The 11,871-nt window shown below is 42.6% G+C and overlaps 1 protein-coding gene across 1 annotated transcript; it reads right to left on the minus strand.

Annotated features, from left to right (window-relative positions):
• SCPEP1 (serine carboxypeptidase 1) lies at window positions 1-11,860 on the minus strand. The gene is made up of 13 exons (XM_021555504.3): window positions 11,774-11,860; window positions 10,738-10,883; window positions 9,783-9,872; window positions 8,933-9,088; window positions 8,395-8,469; window positions 8,118-8,190; window positions 7,172-7,209; window positions 6,860-6,988; window positions 5,333-5,417; window positions 4,458-4,571; window positions 3,690-3,827; window positions 2,147-2,310; window positions 1-2,044 (listed from the first exon to the last, which is right to left on the minus strand). The coding sequence occupies exons 1-13, from the start codon at window positions 11,823-11,825 to the stop codon at window positions 1,979-1,981; spliced, it is 1,326 nt and encodes a 441-aa protein (XP_021411179.3). The 5' UTR covers window positions 11,826-11,860; the 3' UTR covers window positions 1-1,978.
• Window positions 11,861-11,871: the final 11 nt, after the last annotated feature.

Below are 11,871 nucleotides of genomic sequence, written 5' to 3' on the forward strand. Positions count from 1 at the left end.
AGAGATGAATTAGACCTATTTATTGAAAAAGATGTTTAAAAAAACAAATCTGGATTTGCATTGCTAAAGTTCTCAAGAATGCAAGAAGGGAACATGAAAAAGGAAAGCAATTATTAGGTGCCAGTAGGGCAGTTGCTGGGTGATTGCATGTGTGCTCACACAGCACTGTGCCTGTCCTAGGGTTACTTTACGAGATGCTGAATTGTATCCCCATTTGTCTATTCAGCCCAGAAATAAGTTGTGCACCTTTAAAACTAGATCTGAGAGTAAAGCAGGGGAGAAGAAGGAGCGAAATGGAGGCAGTTATTTTCAAAACATAGACCTTCAGCATTTTCCTCTCCTGAACTGTGTTGTCTGCAGCACAGATGGGAGAGAGCTCTCCTTTGCTTTTTAGTTAATTTTTTTTCAGCTAGCTGAGGCAGTGAAGTTCCCTGGACTGTGATGTTTGTTTTTTTTTTTTTCCCTTGGAACTGATCAAACCTGCTCTGGACTGAAAACCCAGAAAACACTGGGAGCTTACACCTGTGGCCCACTGGTGCCTGGGATGTGGCATTTTCCAGCACAGGAGGGACTGGTAAGAGACTGAGTGAGCTGAGCTACACCCCACAACAAGGACTTTCTGAATTTGCCATCTTTTCAGAACAGCAAGATGTTTTATTGTTTAATACTATTATTTTTTATGCTTGTGAATACTTTGCTTGTTAAACAAAGTTTTTTTCTGCTTTTCTTCAAGGAAATACTTTCCTGAACCAGTAGAGGGTAGGACTTGATTCTGCTTTCTAGACGGACCCTTTTGGAGTTTCCTCCCAAATTTGCCCTCAGCCAGGACAGTGCCTTAGCTCTTGCTAAGACAGTGCTATCAGGTATTTCATGACAGTTCCAGTGGCTGGAGTAAGTGAGAGGTTGCTATTTATTTAGGATTCTGACAGCTGGAAGCAGCTGTTGTGCCTCCCATCAGACACCAATAAGAAACAACTAGTTCATGCTCCATAGCAAAAGTCAAATGATGTCTGACCAAGTCTCTTCTTGATTATGTATTATAAAAAAAAATGTTTCAAAATAATAGGTCTCCGCAAGACTTAAAAAAAATCTCTAAAAGACATGGATCAAGATTTTGTATATCCTTCTTTTAAACACTCCTATTGTCTTTCAGAATTATGCTGTTATTGCTCAAATAATGCTCCTTTCCTTCTGGCTAAACCCAGAAGGTTTTAAGAGGCTTCTGTCTATTGGGACTCTTTGGTACAAGAGGGTATTAACAGGCCTTCTGCTTCAGGATACAGAAAAGCAGGAATTCCTGCTGGATGTGCTTTAGGTGTTGAGGATAAAGGCAAAGTTTGAGTAATGGGCATTAAGAAAAATGGAAACAAATGGTCAGATGAAAAGGGACAAATCCTCCTCTGTGGGATGTTTTTCTCTCTTCCACAGCAGAGGAAGTCTGAAGAATCCTGGATCCTAATGCAGGCACCTCAGCAAGATGAAATGAACTGTGATTCCTCTAGGGCAGGTCCTCTGTCCTGGCATTTCCATGTCTTCAGTTTGTAATCCAGCCAGGTGACTCAAGCCTGAGGACACAGGAAGGAACATTCCACAGCCTCCATGAAGCAGGTCTGCTGTCCCACAGGAACACAAAGCAAATCATGTCAAATCAGTTTTACTCTTGGTGTGCAGACAGACAAGGGAGCATTCAGGGAAGGGAAAGAACACAAAATCCTTCCAAGGCAAAGGTTCAGGGCTTGTTCTTTATGACAGGGGACTTCCCTCTGGAAGAGTCATTTATGAACAATGTTAAGGCAGCAAATCGCAGCTTAAAAATTCAAAAGCAATAACTCATTCAAGGAAAAAAATGCCTTTCCACAAGCACTTGTGCACAGTGTCAGCAAGATGAGGGAGGCTGTGTGTCAAAATGGCCACTGTGCCTCCTTTGGCTTAGGATCCAGAATCACACTTCAGACCAGACCAGGTGATTTCCCCTCCCCTAGTGCTGCTGCTGAGTCACCATCCTGAGCATTTTGAGTGCCATCTCTCCTTGGTCAGCTGGTACCTAGCACAGAGAAAAGCAAAGGATAAGCAGCTGCTATAAGGAAGCAGACAGCAGCTACACACACATTCTTGCTGATTCCACCCCAAGGACTTTATTATTTACCATGTGCCCAGCCTTGAGAATCCAGAAGAAAGCAAAGTTCTCATAGGCCTTGTGGAAAGCAGCTGTCTCAGTAGATTCTGGAGATACATACAGTGCTTTCCACCTTTTCTTGCTGAACTGTTCCAAATCAGGCCACTTCAGTTTCCTGATCCATGCCTCCTGACCTGTTAGAAATAAGAGACAGCAATGATTACCAATACTTGGAAAGTATTGGTAATTGATTTCCAAGCACTGATTACCATTATTTGGAAATTACTGATATTTGGTTCCACAGCAGCTTGGGAGTCCAGTTCAGCTGGATGCCCCCTGTACTGGATACCAGTACAGCAGAGCTAGCACAGAGTCTGTGTGCTCAGATCCTAAAAACAATTTTGTTATGCCTAGGAAATTTCAGGACAAACTGAAACAAACCAATGGAGGGGAGAAGGGAATAAGTAAACAGTGAAGGTGTGTATGAAATGGATTTAGGATTGTACAAGTTGAACATGTGCTTCTTGGAGGCTCTGCAGCCCTAGAAATTCCAACATATTTCACTTTGCACCTCAAACACCTTTGAGTACCTGCCATGCAGAAGGACCAGCCATACCAAGTCCCCCTCCTGGAAATGAGAAGAGGCACTGAAACTGTACAGACCAGTTTTTCTGTTTGTTGGACACTCATTGAGAGGAGACTGAAAAAGCTTTCTGTTTCTAGGTGCTGCTAGAGAACGTGGAGGTCAAGACAGCAACAAGATCAATTCTAGGATTCCAAGGGGGACAAAACTTTAACCCACCTGTGAACTGCTGGAAGACTTTATGTGTTAACAACAGCTCAATTTTAGACAAAAATGTGATAAACTGGAGCATCACTAGCACCTAATATGTTTTGACAGCCTAAATACCATGCTTCCTGGATTTATTTATTGCTGTGTTGTTAGTGAAGGGCATCTGAATATCTAAGTGGACAGAGACATACAAGGAATAAAGCCTTTCACAACACAGGAAGGTGTTTGTGGAGTCTGTGACTGCAGATCCTTTAACTCAGTGAGAAAAGACCAGCAGAAGGGAGCACAGCAGCCTTGTGAGGCATTTCAGCAGCACTTGGTCTGGCTCCCAAACTGCCCCTGAATCAAGCCAGCATCTTGCAAGCAGCAAACAAAGCCCAAGGTGTGCAGGAGCCTACACTAAGAGCAGGTGTGATCACTCTTCTATTGTACCCTCCCTTATTAATTACCAGCATTCTTTGCCTATGAATGAGCACATACACATCTATGTGCCTATCCAAGAGGATTAAGTGAATTATTAGCTTCACTGAAACAAGCAATTACTGATGTTGCAGATCCATTTCTCAACAGTATAATGGAGGTAAAGGATTTGCCTCTCTCAGAGGGATATAAGCAAAACATCCTAAGTGCTGCTCATTTATCACTGTAGTATTTAAGCACTGCTAGTTAGGTAAGAGGTTTGCACAGAAGATTGGAGAAATCTGGGTACCAATATACTGACAGCTCCACATTCTACTCATCATATGTTCTGTTTCCACCCCCAGTCAAGAAGTTCCTCACCCATGGTGTCAACAATGAGGTCCAGCTGCCCATTATAGACTGTAACACTGATATTGGCTGCCAAAAGCTGATCAACAATATCGATGACAGGTTTCATGAAGTCCTCAGCCATGTTCTCAAAGACCTGTCTGGACTGACCTGGTTGGAACCAGAAAGATAAATTTTAAGTGATGAAGGATATCATCCCCAAGCTGGGACAGAAGCATGGGCTAAGCGCTTTAAAATGGAGTTCACAGCTGCACAAAAAACAGTCTTAGCCAAAAGTGGCAGTGATTTATCAGTCTGAGGAACAGGAGAACCAGACAGCAGCTGTGCTCCCACTGGAACTCATAGACAATGCTGTAGTTTCTGGCTCCTATTTACACACAGAGTGCTGACATCAGTCCTTTAAGCCTGTTTTACACCCCCTCCTCTGTAAAGATGCATCATTACATGACACCAGACTTCTGGCACAGAAAAACTGACAGAAATTTCAGCCAGACTGCATGAAAGACAGAAATCAGTTCCTGAAATACAGAGGATCTTCCTCCCTCCCCTGTATTTTTAGTTACTCAGCTAAAGATAGGTACAAGCAGCAGATCCAGAACCGCACTTGCTCCCACAGGCCTGCCCCACGACATCTTCATTTCTGAGAACAAACCCCCTCCTTTGCCCCATGGACAATGACAATTGAACAAGACCAGTTGCCAGAGTATTCTCCTACTGGATGCAATACTGTAAACAGTGGTAATGAACTCATCAGGTGCACACTAACAGACAGGAAAGTACCTCCCCACTTCACACAGTCAGGAATGATCATCAGCTTCTTTCTGATGGGCCCATTCATCAGCTCATCGAGGCTGCTCTGATGCATTTTTCTGACGTGGCGCTGGTAAAGCCGCACTGGAAAACAAGAACACGCTTTGATCAGTGGCACACTTAAGACTCCATCCTGCACAGATAACAATCTTTAGTGTCAGCTATGGCAAACAAACCCTTTTCTAATGAAAATGAAACACCAGAGATAGATTTGCTTACTTTTACTATAAACCACTGAAGTCAACCCTTATTTAGGGCAGGATGATATAGGAAGAATCCCTCCATTCCTACTTTTAACTAGCACTACACTTTTTCTGGGCATCAGCTCCTGCTTCAACCACTTGGCTCTTCTCAACAGAGCAGTTATTTTTGAGCTGCAATGTTTTACTTTCAGGAGTTAATTTCACCTTGCCTTATGAAGCCAACAGAAAAAGAGCTTGAAAGAAGATTGACACGTGTTTTTCACATTGATGCACAAAAATCACAGAGCAAGAATTTAATCAGACTGTTTCTACTGATGAGACACTTTGGTGTCCTGTCTTAAAGACAAAAACGAAAGACAGTAAGAGGAAGTAACTTAAAAGGTCATGAAATGATGTTGCAATTATACTGAATGCTTCCTTGCTGTAATTTGTGCAGGATGTAGAGGTGGAGGTGTCATCTATAGGGTTGTTCCACATTCCTATCTGTCTCTACTTATGCAACAGCAAACAAGTTCTGCTCAGGAGAATATCAACATCCATTTTAAAGATGTGCCACACTGAGACTCTTTCCACTGTCAGAGTTGAAGGTATGTGAATGGAAACAAAGGTCCTCAGAAGTTTGAGTATTTAAATACAACTTACTGAGATGGAGATTTTCTTGTTCATCTGATTTCACTTCTGGAACCTCCTTAGTCAAGATGTTATAAAAGTTCACATTGTCTGTGTTCTGAAAACACAAGATAATTTCAGTAACACTAATAAAAACATTTTCTTAGAGATGAAGGAGAGTCTCTCCTGAAAAGAAAAAAGATAAGTTAATCCTAAATAAAGGACCCTGTTATCTGTGACTTTACCTGCACACCAGGAAGATACTTGTGGAAAAACTTCAGTTCTACACTTGCTTTGAGAAGTGGGAGATTCCTCAAGCCTGTATTGTTCACACATGGGTTGTGCCAGAGATATTATTTATTCCTCTGAAGCAGATGTGAAGCTACAGGAAGTCTGCATTACTCATGGCAGAGAGCTGCAGTGCCAGGAGATGCTTTTAGACAGCCCCTGCTGCCAGGTCTGGTCTGGTGCCACTCTTGCTCAACATCCTTCCAAGCTACAATCCTCCAAAATCTAAAATGCTTCCTCAAAAATGTGGTGCTGGGTATGAGCCACCCCTTTTCTGGAACTGCTGACAGCTGGATGTGCCCAAGCACTGCAGATTGGCTGCCTGCATCCAAGGACAAACATGAGTAGTGTTGCCATTACAGAAGTTACTCCAGATTCTTGAAGTCCTGCTTTACTTGATTTTTGAGTTTTTAAAGTTCTGATGCTTAGGTCAGAAATCAGCTCACAACATCAACTGCAGAAGAACTGCAATGCCTTCACCTGCCAGCACCATAACAACTGAGAGGGGAAGCCAAGTAGATTTGAGAAGTAAAACAGGAACCAAAAGTTCCTTCTGAACAGCAAGAAGTGAAACCAGCTATGTGCAAGGCACTGTCAGTTATGAATCACAGAAGGAAAAAAACAAAAACAGAAAAACTCAAAAAAAACCACCCAAAAAAATTAAAAAAAGGAAGTGGCTCCAGATTAGCCTTTCTGTCCAAGAAAGTCAGAGCCTTATATGTACTAAAGAATGAGATGCAACAATTAATTAGATTTGGGAGGAACCTTTTAACAGGAGAAACCAAAGCAAAACTTTACCAGTCTTTTATGCTGGAACTTTCTAAGTAACGAGATGCAATGACCCACAGTAACAGACCATAAACTCTAGGTTCCTTTCCATCCTGTGCACCTATTGTAGTTCTTCAAATAGAGATGTGTGCTTAACTTCAAGTTTTTATATTGGTGGATGCAGTTTTCAGTACTCAAAGCTTTCCAGCAGATACGGTTTATTTAAATTGAAGCTGTGGAATCAAGAGGACTATTGTATGCTGAAACCTCAGTGCAATACTGGAAGACCACAAGGGCTGTCCTGCCCACTTTGCCTGTCACTCTGCCAGCAGGGCATAGCAAACACTCCTTTATATCAGCACTGGGATACAACAAATCCTGGCAAAAGTGACTGGGCAGAAGACTGAAAAATTCATGCCAGCTCAGCACTCATAGAAAGGGTAACTTGAAATCATGTGCCTCCCCAGGCAGCAGTTAATTCTTAATGTTAGTCAAAGATCCTACCTCTTCAATGACACTTTCAGCCTTGCCCCACAGCTCAGTAGCCAGCCCATATTGATTTTTATTTATTGCATCCATTATTTCTTTGGCAACAGCAGTCACCTCTGCTAGACCATTATCATCAAGGAGAGACTGGAAGACAAACACAAAGAAGGACAGCTTCAATTACAATTCCACATCCATTTATTGCTAACAGCCTCCATGCTTTTTAGGTTTTATTCAGGCCAAGAGGTAATCTTAAAATTCAACATCCATTTGTACTGTATGGCAGCACAAGGGATCAGGTGAGAACCAGGAGTTTAAGAAGGTACTTACAGTGCTGTAAAGGTAGGGCCCCCAGGACAGCACAGAGTCTAAACAAAGAACAGATTTCGAACATCAAACTGATAATCAGTTATTGATGTAAGATTTAACTGACTTCTCCTTTACTGGGGCAACAATGCTTATGAGAAAAATAAATGGAGATTACTTAATCAGTAAAAAGGTACAGTTAACCCTAAAGTTATGTACCGCAGAGCAAGTTCTTTACAAGTCCTGCAACATCATTAATCCCCTATGAGTTAACCAGTGAAATTTATTTAAAGCAACCAACACATTTTGACCAGTGTTCTCCCCCCAGCATTACAGCACATTGCCAAACATGGGTAGAGGTCTAACAAGAGGATGGGAATTATCTAAACTTATCTCTTTGTAAAGTCACAAGGTAAAAACTGAGCTATAAAACAAATCTGTTTTATAACAACTTTGTTTGTAATTCTCAAGGACCAGATGATGGCAGACAGATAAGAGTTTGCTTGGTATTTGTTCTGTGCTGCAGAGAATCTGTGAAGCCTGCCCTTGCCAATACCACTGAAGGACCACAAGCCCTTTAACTTGCTTTTTATCCTCACCAGACACAAATCTCACTTGCAGCCTCATGAATGGCTTGGTGGCCACATTTCAGCCAAAAACACCTCAGAGGCTGTGGAGATGTGTAGGAACATTTTACCATCCCCTCCACTTCAGATGCAAGTGTGTTCCTTGCTGACCTTCCTCTCTGACTTTTCCTAATCTAGATACATTCTAAAGAGAGATTCATCAGTCACAAGAAGACTTGCAAGGCTGTAGTATTTATTTTTGATTTACCAGACTCACTAGAGAGTTAATTCACTTAAGGCAGGGATGGCCTTTTTGACTTCAGGTACTCATGGAATGATTACAACACCCAACAAAACAAAATAACAACAACAAATCATCCACAGTCTGAGGAGTTTAAACATACCCAAAGGTGAAATCCACGAGTCTCCAAGAGCAGCGCCCATAAAATTGCACTTTATGGTCCCTTTTTGAACAGCCTTTGTGAATAAGAGGAAAACCAAAACAAAACACCAATAATTAAATTTTAGTTATTCGTGACTCTAGAAACAGTTCTCATTAAGTGAAAAAAGTAAGTAGCACTGTGAATTAGGCAATAGGGACAGTGTATTCCAGAAAATAAAAGTACCTGTAGAACCCCCTGTTTTGAAGTGAAAAGTGAACTTTATTCTTCAAGTACTTACATTGTGCAGCTCTAAAGCAACCCCAGCAGCCATTTTACCTCCATAAGATTCAGAAAATATGTAGAATGGGATGGTCTGGGGAGAGAAAAACCACACAAGGAACTTGTTGTGCGGAGGGCAGAAGATGCCTCCAACCATCTCCCAGATCCCACAGGACCCAGGCACTGGCTGTTCACCTCTCATCCTCAAACATTTAATGTTTTTCTTATTTTAAGCTGCACATTAGGTTTCCATAACATCCTGGTGATTTGCTGGGGTTGGTTCTGAAGCATTTTGGAACTATAAGCAGCTGTGATCCTGTATATGCTGCTCGGATAACTCAACAGACCGAACTCCACCCCAATGCTTATCTAACTAAACCCCAAAATCAAGATACAACTTCTGAAATGTGGAAAATAAGAGACAGTGGTTATATTTGCACCACACACTACCTAGCAGCAAAACACTGTTCATTTGGAAGTCTGTTCCCTAATTCTTTTTGAATTATATTTAAAAGCAGAGAAAAATACAACAATAAACAAGAATTCAATTCACTTACCTGGAATTCTGTTCTACCCTTGAAGAATTCTCCAAGAAAAACCATCATATCAGAAACTACTGCGGTAAGGTTTTGGGCAAACAAGCTACAATCATCCACATAACTGAATCCAGTGCCCACAGGATTATCCACAAACAAGATACTGGCTGCCTGCAACTGCAGAAGCAGAAAAGTTTGTATAAAACCTCAGTTCAGCACCAGCAAAAATCTTAGTTTTGATGGCACAAATGATTAACTGAGCCAGCAAATCCCTGGACCTGAAAAAACTTGCAGAAAAATTAGGTGCAACATAACGGCCTTCAATTTGCCCAATCTGTAATGAGAAATACAGCCAAAAAAACTCCCAGTGATCCAGGGGCAGGTCACCTAGGGGAACTCCGAGTACTTCAGTCTATTGGTAACTCAGGGCACAGATATATTGCTCTAATTAAACTTCCACCTTCACAGGCAGCTGTCATTTGTTCTCCCTTGAAGGCCATACTGGACCTGTAATTATAAGCCATAGGTTTTACGCTGCCAGCCACCCAGAAAAAACTCTGTGACTGCACACAATGGAGCTGTGATTTGAAAGAACACTTTCTACAATTTCCCTGCTCTGTTTCCCATTTCACAGTTCCATGGAAGACCAGACATACTTTATCAAATCAAATTAATGTCTACCCCTCAGTTTTGAACAAGGCTATTCCTATCAGCTAACTTATTAACCACAATACTTTAACTTGAAATATTATAGTTCTACTGAACTTTAAATGAAAAACTGTTCTGTGCTTTTTTTGTGTAGTCATCATCTGCTCACACAAGCAAACAAACATTTGTAATTAGTAGTTAGAAGCTGAACTCTCTACTGTACCCAGGTTGTATTTCTTGGTTTCATTTCTTTGTCTAATGGACCAATCTCTTCAAAGTTCCCATATCCACAGCCTGAAGCTCCTGGACCTCCCTGCAGGGAAATATCAAATGACACAGATGTTAAAAGGCAGCATGGCACAGATATGACAGATGGAAGAAAAATACAAGACAGCCAGTAAGTAGAATGACAGATTGTAAATTTTTAGAAATGGTTTTTGCAGTACACATTAATTTGTAGAGCAGGATCTGTTCCTCATGGTCTTGGGCTATGCACACACATGCCATTTCTGAAAGCAAGAATTCAACAGAGAAGCAGTCACCCACTTGTGAGAGCTTCTGGTGAGCTGCCTGCTATTTGAGCACAGTTTCAAAACCTTATTCCCTGAATATGGAGTGCAAAAGCTAACTGCTAACTGGGACTTTGCAAGTCATTAGCTTAATCAGCATGTACAGCCTTTGGGTTTCACTCTGATGAAACAATCCAGAGAGAGTAAGAACAAGTCCTCAAGCGATTCTATTCAACATTAACTTCTGCAATGTACTGTAGAGAACACACCACCATTTTTATCAAACTGGGATTGTTTCCATTTAGAAATCATCCTCAATCTCTGGTTATTTTATTTCTCTCTCTGAATATTGTTTAGACTACAAACTCTTCAGGAAAGGAGCTGTGAAATTACAATGCACAAAAATCACTACTGTTGTATGAAAGATAAGAACAACTTCTGTTATTGCAATCAAACTTGATGGAAGGTGAGCAGTTGAGGACATCCCACAACTGCAGAATGAAACCACTCTCATTGTTCCCAACCCGAATACCTCATTCACAAGGCAAGGCATTTAGAACTAGGCAGTTTTGAATCCTGTTTCTGTAGAGCTGCACAATATCAGATATCAGACTGAACCAGGCACAGATGGAAAGAATTATTGCTTTGGTGTCTCTCGCCAAACCTTACCTGAAGCCACAAAACAAGAGGTAACTCTGTGAAGTCTTTGGTTGGGTTATTTGCATAGTAGAGCCACCAGAACATGTGGGCCTTGCTCCGAACATCCACATATCCCCACACCTCTTTGGGTTCTTGGGGCTGCCTCAGAACTATGCCTTGAGGGGAAACAACAATAACAATCAGCTAAGTAAAAAGGCTCAGCTTTGGACTTTCCACCAGAATCGTTCCAAAACATTACATTTCAATCTTGAGTGTGATAATTAGAAATGTTACTACTATTAAAGAAAATTATTATAAGAAATCTGCCTATACTTACACCCACACCCGAGTTATTGTCATGAAGTGTGTAATTAAGAGAGCTGCCGCCAGAATAACAGCCAAATCGCTGGAATGATTTGTTCTTGATTTGTTTTCAAGGCCTGGGCTGAAGGCACAGCCCTAGTGAAATAACTCCCATAACCAGCTGCAATTTCGATAAGGATCACAGAAAATTCTGAGCTGAAAGGGACCAAAAAAACTGAGTCCAACCGTTTCGTGAACGGGCCGGGCGGGGATCGAACCCGCAGCCTTAGAGTTACTGGCCCCATGACCCGACAACCGAACTCATCCCAGCACTTGGATGTGCGGGGACCGCACCGCTTCACAGCCCCCAAGGAGAGCAGATGCAGGCAGACAGAGGGTCACTTCTAAAGGAATCCAAAATAGAATTTCAGTCGGTAAAGTCTGGTCACCTTACGCAGTCAGTCTACTGCCCATCTCGGGCACGGAACAGACCTTTGACACTCCATCACTTAATCTCAATGATCAGGGCAAAAGGCAACAGCGCACTGGAGCAGGAGCAGTAGGGCTTTTCCAAGCCAAGGAGGCTTTGCTGCTCCCGCCGGGACTGCCACTACCCTCTCCGTCCCGCCCGGCCGCCACCCCGGCAAGCGGAATTTCGCGCGGTTCATCCCGGGCCCTGCCCGGCAGCGGCTGCGGGACACAGGAGCGCTTTGCTCGGAGCCCCGTGCCCAGAGGCCCCGCTCCCGTCCCGCCCGGCCCGTACCTGCCGCCAGCAGCAGCACGGACAGCGCGGTCCCGGCCCGCAGCGGCCCCATCGCTCCCGCAGCTCCCGCGGTCACGGGACCGGCCCGCCCGCCCTGC

This window comes from Lonchura striata, chromosome 18 (genome assembly GCF_050655825.1).
Source record: "Lonchura striata isolate lonStrDom1 chromosome 18, ASM5065582v1, whole genome shotgun sequence".
In the NCBI taxonomy this organism is placed as follows: Eukaryota; Metazoa; Chordata; class Aves; order Passeriformes; family Estrildidae; genus Lonchura; species Lonchura striata.

Coding starts and splice junctions, on each gene's coding strand:
- SCPEP1 (XM_021555504.3), bottom strand. CDS start 11,825: ATGGGGCCGCTGCGGGCCGGGACCGCGCTGTCCGTGCTGCTGCTGGCG. Junction 6,989..7,171: donor GGCCCTACCTTTACAGCACT/GTAAGTACCTTC, acceptor TTTGTCTTCCAG/TCTCTCCTTGATGATAATGG. Junction 3,828..4,457: donor TGACTGTGTGAAGTGGGGAG/GTACTTTCCTGT, acceptor GGTTCCAACCAG/GTCAGTCCAGACAGGTCTTT.